Below are 4822 nucleotides of genomic sequence, written 5' to 3' on the forward strand. Positions count from 1 at the left end.
TAGTGCGTCTTCATTATTAATAGCTAGTGCGTCTTCATTATTAATAGCTAGTGTGTCTTCAATATTATAAAGTGGTTGTCGTTCATAAGAAGACGACTTCTCTATTTAAGTTTTTCTAACAAGCTTTTTTCTAATTACAAGTTTATAAGTAAACAAAGAGGAGCTGTTAATTGACAGGTTCTCTTTGTTTCCATGGTTATGTTTATCTTGTGCTGTTTGGAAGCAGGTAAAAACCAAAGTTGAAAACGAATGTCGTCATCATTGTATATTGATATATTCGACAACAACTGCACTGCATTCTTGTAATTCTCATTCAGTAATTTCTAATCCTGCATGATTTTATCTTTGTAATGTGGTTTAATTATCTAGAGTCGGAAGCAAGGGAACTCAGTTGTCTGGCGGTCAGAAGCAGCGGATAGCAATAGCTCGGGCCCTAGTAAGGAACCCTAGGGTACTCCTTCTAGATGAAGCAACCTCTGCTCTTGATACAGAGAGTGAGAAGATTGTCCAGGTTTTTACTAAATTAATTAGTTTATATGTTTATAAAATATATTAACATGTTAATTTGAATAGGAATTGAGTCTTTGTCACTAAATCAGATTTTCACTTTATCCTTGCAACTCAATGTCGTAGATTTTAAATATTTCAAACTAAAAATTCTAATCTAAGTTTAAAATCTCAAGGGCTTAGTTTCTTTGTCAAACTTCTCAGAGCCTCTTTTAGTTCAACAAGAATAACATGAAGAGAAACATCAAAACTTTTAAACTAACTAAACACTAATTAGGCCTTTATAAATTTAAGAGGTTTCATAGGTTTCACAGGCAGGAAAAAAACACGCGTTAAAACTCAAATGGTCTAATCCTTATACCTTTGCAACCTAATGTTTCAAACTATGAATTCTGCTATGTAGATCATATCGTCAAAGTTTGAAATATTAAGGGTTTATGTCGGCAACCAAATTGTAATGATATTAAGATAAAGAACATATGGTCAATAGCAAGTATTCAATTTTTTTGAAGCCGGGGCAAGAAAATCCGCAAATTATAAAATGAAATTGCGCAGCATTTATAAACAAGAAAGGAAAGGACTAGTTTTTGTTAAAACCTAAATTTTGTTAATTCCTATATCTTTGCAACCTGACGGTGTGAACCTTTGATATTTCAAACTGAGATTATTTGATCTAACAGAATTCATAGTTTGAAATGTATACGGTCTACAATTTTGGTTACAAAGATAAAGGGATTAGAAAATCAGAGTTTGTAGCAAAGACTGAATTTTAATACTGTTCACAATATTATGAATATTTGTTTAGGATGCGCTGGATAAAGCTCAGGAGGGCAGAACAAGTATTACAATTGCTCACAGGTATTTTAGCAAGTGTTTAGATGTTTTTGTTGAAAATACCATCGATCTAATGATCGATCTAATAATTGATCTAATGATCGATCTAATAATCGATCTAATGAGATCATCAGCCAACAAAATCGCATGACTGAAAGCTCGAGTAAAACCCATTTAAGACAATATTTGAAATACGTTTACAATTTAAATAATTTTGAATTTAAGAAACGATTTGATATTATCTACAGTAATTTCCATTCAACTCTGGAATAGGAAAACGAGTTTTAAACTCAAGTCATTTCTTTAAATAGACGAATGAACTTGAAACGCAACAATTGTGCAGTGTAAACTAACCAATGTTACTTAATGAGTGAATTAATAAGTTACTAATAAAATTACTTAGTTTGCAACAACATCAAATGCACATAATTGCTGCTGTAATGTCGTCTTCATGTTCAACAGTTTTTTGGTTCTCACGGTAGTTTTGTATTTAGATCTTTATCTATTATTAGGTTATCAACAATAAAGGACTCAGATAGAATATTTGTCCTAAGCCAAGGCGAGATAGTTGAATCAGGAGCTCATGAAGAACTACTTAATCTACAGGGTGTTTACTACAAACTTTGGAACTCAGCAAAGTAGGATACAGGGTGATATAACACATTATAGAGTTTTATTCTATTTTTATATATTTTATATATATATATTATATATTATAGAGTTTTATTCTATTTTTATATATTTTATATATATATATTATATATTATAGAGTTTTATTCTATTTTTATATATTTTATATATATATATTATATATTATAGAGTTTTATTCTATTTTTATATATTTTATATATATTATATATATATAAATTATATATCATAGAGTTATATTCTAAGATTATGAGTAGAAAATAAAAGGGTCAATACTCAATAGTGCATTTTATGTGTTTGTGTAATTCTATCTGCCCCTGCCTGTATTGTACTTTTTGTACTATTGATGCTTTCTCTTATCTATTATGTTCTAAAATCTTAGCCCCTTTAAAGTACAATTATTACCCCTTGGCCTCTTTATAGTACAATCATTATCCAGTAAATTACTATGTTAATGCCATATTCTTTTAACCATATGTACTTTTCACAATTATCTGTAAATATAAATTAATTTAGTTTACATTTATTTACAGTTAAGCATTAGATCTTAAGAGAAAAATTAAAATTGAAACACATTCGAATTTTAATATAAACGATGAAATAGAATAGGATAATGTTTGATTTTAATACATATGCGTGGAATTTGCCAACTGCCCATCGGCTTTTTTTATTGTTTTTTTTTATAATTACTAAAGTGATAGGGTTAGTTCACGTTATACTGTGACATACTAATAAAGCTATGTCAAAGTTATATTGTAAACACGAAGGATAGTTGCCGTTAACAGCCCTCGCCCGGGTATCTGGCCCTGTTTTCATCTTTTGTACATTCCACTGTAATGTTAAAAGAAAAGGATATTTAATTTGGTGTATTGTACCGTTTTGCATTGTAAAATCTCTGCATGTACTGTTGCAGCTACGTTGAACCGGTACTTGACATGCGCTGGAGTTTACAGTGTTTCCGGAGTTTACAGGGTTACTAACAAGAGATGAGGCTTCGAAAAGAAAATTACTACATTCTTTCTCAGTCTTTTTCTTGTATTTATGGAGTTTCAGAATTGTTTTTTTATTATTTATCTTTGCAAAAACGAAAAACCCAGAATTGAACTTTCAAGTTGCTAAAGAAATCGTATCTTTTCAACCGGATGATATAAACCTTAGATATTTCAAACTATGATGAAATTTGTTAGATTAGATAATCTAAGCTTGAAATGAAATATCATGAAGGTTTACATCATCAGGTTGCAAAGATGGAAATTAGAAAATTTGAGTTTGTGGCAAAGGATCAAGTCCTTTAGAGAGTCATTAAACTCATCCTTTACAATAAATCGATGCCCTATATAATCGAGTGTAGTGGTTAGTAAACATTGGTTTGGTGTGCAGGCCATAAATGTCGTCGTTTCCGTTCACCTTCATAAAACTAAGCCGGGGGCTTTTCCTCCAGCTAACAGCTTAAACTTTCTTTCCCCATATCTACTACACACTGCTAGCAGGACTCAGGACAAGGGGGAGGGGGTGCGGACAAAACAGGGGGGGGGGTGGAATTTACATATTTTTGGGGAGATGGGGTAGGGAGAGGGTGTATCAGAAAGGGTCAGGATGAATCATATAACCAACACATTGCATGCATTGAATGTTAAGTAGGAATTGTACAATGTAGTGTATACACAACACAGAGAGGCCAACATGGCAAAAACTCATTTCAGGAATGTGGAGTGTGGACGTGGTATGTGGGGGCATGCAGGCATAATCCGTTTTCTCCCCCTTTTTATTTAGAGGCGCAACTATAGGTTTTTAAAGGAGTGGATATAGTTCGAATTCTTTAGTGCACTAAAGTATGTAATTAATGTAATAATGCATGCTGTAGAATTTTGAAATCATATAAACTTCTAAAAAGACCATTTCCGTGCAAACCATCAAACAATATACAAATACGCTCTTTGAATGCCATTTATAAAAATAAGAAATCTTTTTTATTTGACTTTAATGATCAAAAATATACTAAGAAATAATCTTATAGATGCACAATAAATTGGAAAAATATTAAATAAAGATTAAAATCTTGAATTTATTATGTTTTCAAATGCATGAAAATTGGTCGGGTTGGACCGGACCGGGTAGGGCAGGTAAAGGACTAGGTGTGTGTATGGGGGGGGTTGGAGATTTCAACTTGGCATAGAGCAGTAGCGTAGAGAATAGAGACTACGCTAGACTACACTGTACAGTGTTAACAGGTGAATCAGGGTGATTTGTTAAATAGACTGTCAAGTGAAATAATGTTGAAGGGTTAAGCTATATAAAAGCTCAAGGTAATTATCTATTTTCTCTTTTACATGAAAAATCAGTATTTTTTATAAATTGTCAGCTCATATATAAAAAATGTTCCCATAACATGTTATGTTCGATGTTTACACCTATAATTCTTGTAAAGTATAATTCTTGTAAAGTATAATTCTTGTAAAGTATAATTCTTGTAAAGNTATAATTCTTGTAAAGTATAATTCTTGTAAAGTATAATTCTTGTTAAGTATAATTCTTGTAAAGTTTATCTAAATTCATTGAAATTTTAATATAGAAGATTAGAAAGGAGGGGACGAACAAACGTTAGATTTGTTTTATCAGGGCCGATTTAGACTTAAAGAAAGTTGTATCTTAAGCTACTTCTAAAAATATTTAATATCTTTATTGACACATGGAGATCTTAAGTTTTTCCTAAAACGACAGTATTTCAAATCCTAAAGGGTGATGCGGAGCAAATCGTTCGAAAAAATGAACGACCAAAGTTTGAACGATTTTTTAATAAACTCGAACAATCATAAATTAAAGAAAGAGGAAC

At 31.3% G+C, this 4822-nt stretch overlaps 1 protein-coding gene across 1 annotated transcript; it reads left to right on the forward strand.

Annotated features, from left to right (window-relative positions):
• Window positions 1–361: 361 nt before the first annotated feature.
• On the forward strand, window positions 362–2061 carry LOC111717563 (ABC transporter B family member 25; the record flags this gene model as incomplete). Its single annotated transcript, XM_023493063.1, has 3 exons — window positions 362–511; window positions 1313–1365; window positions 1854–2061. Coding segments are annotated over 3 exons (333 nt in total), but the record flags the coding sequence as incomplete, so codon positions are not given.
• Between the last annotated feature and the right edge of the window lie 2761 nt (window positions 2062–4822).

The sequence above is a fragment of the Eurytemora carolleeae genome, unplaced genomic scaffold, assembly GCF_000591075.1.
Source record: "Eurytemora carolleeae unplaced genomic scaffold, Eaff_2.0 scaffold2764, whole genome shotgun sequence".
Lineage (NCBI taxonomy): Eukaryota > Metazoa > Arthropoda > Copepoda > Calanoida > Temoridae > Eurytemora > Eurytemora carolleeae.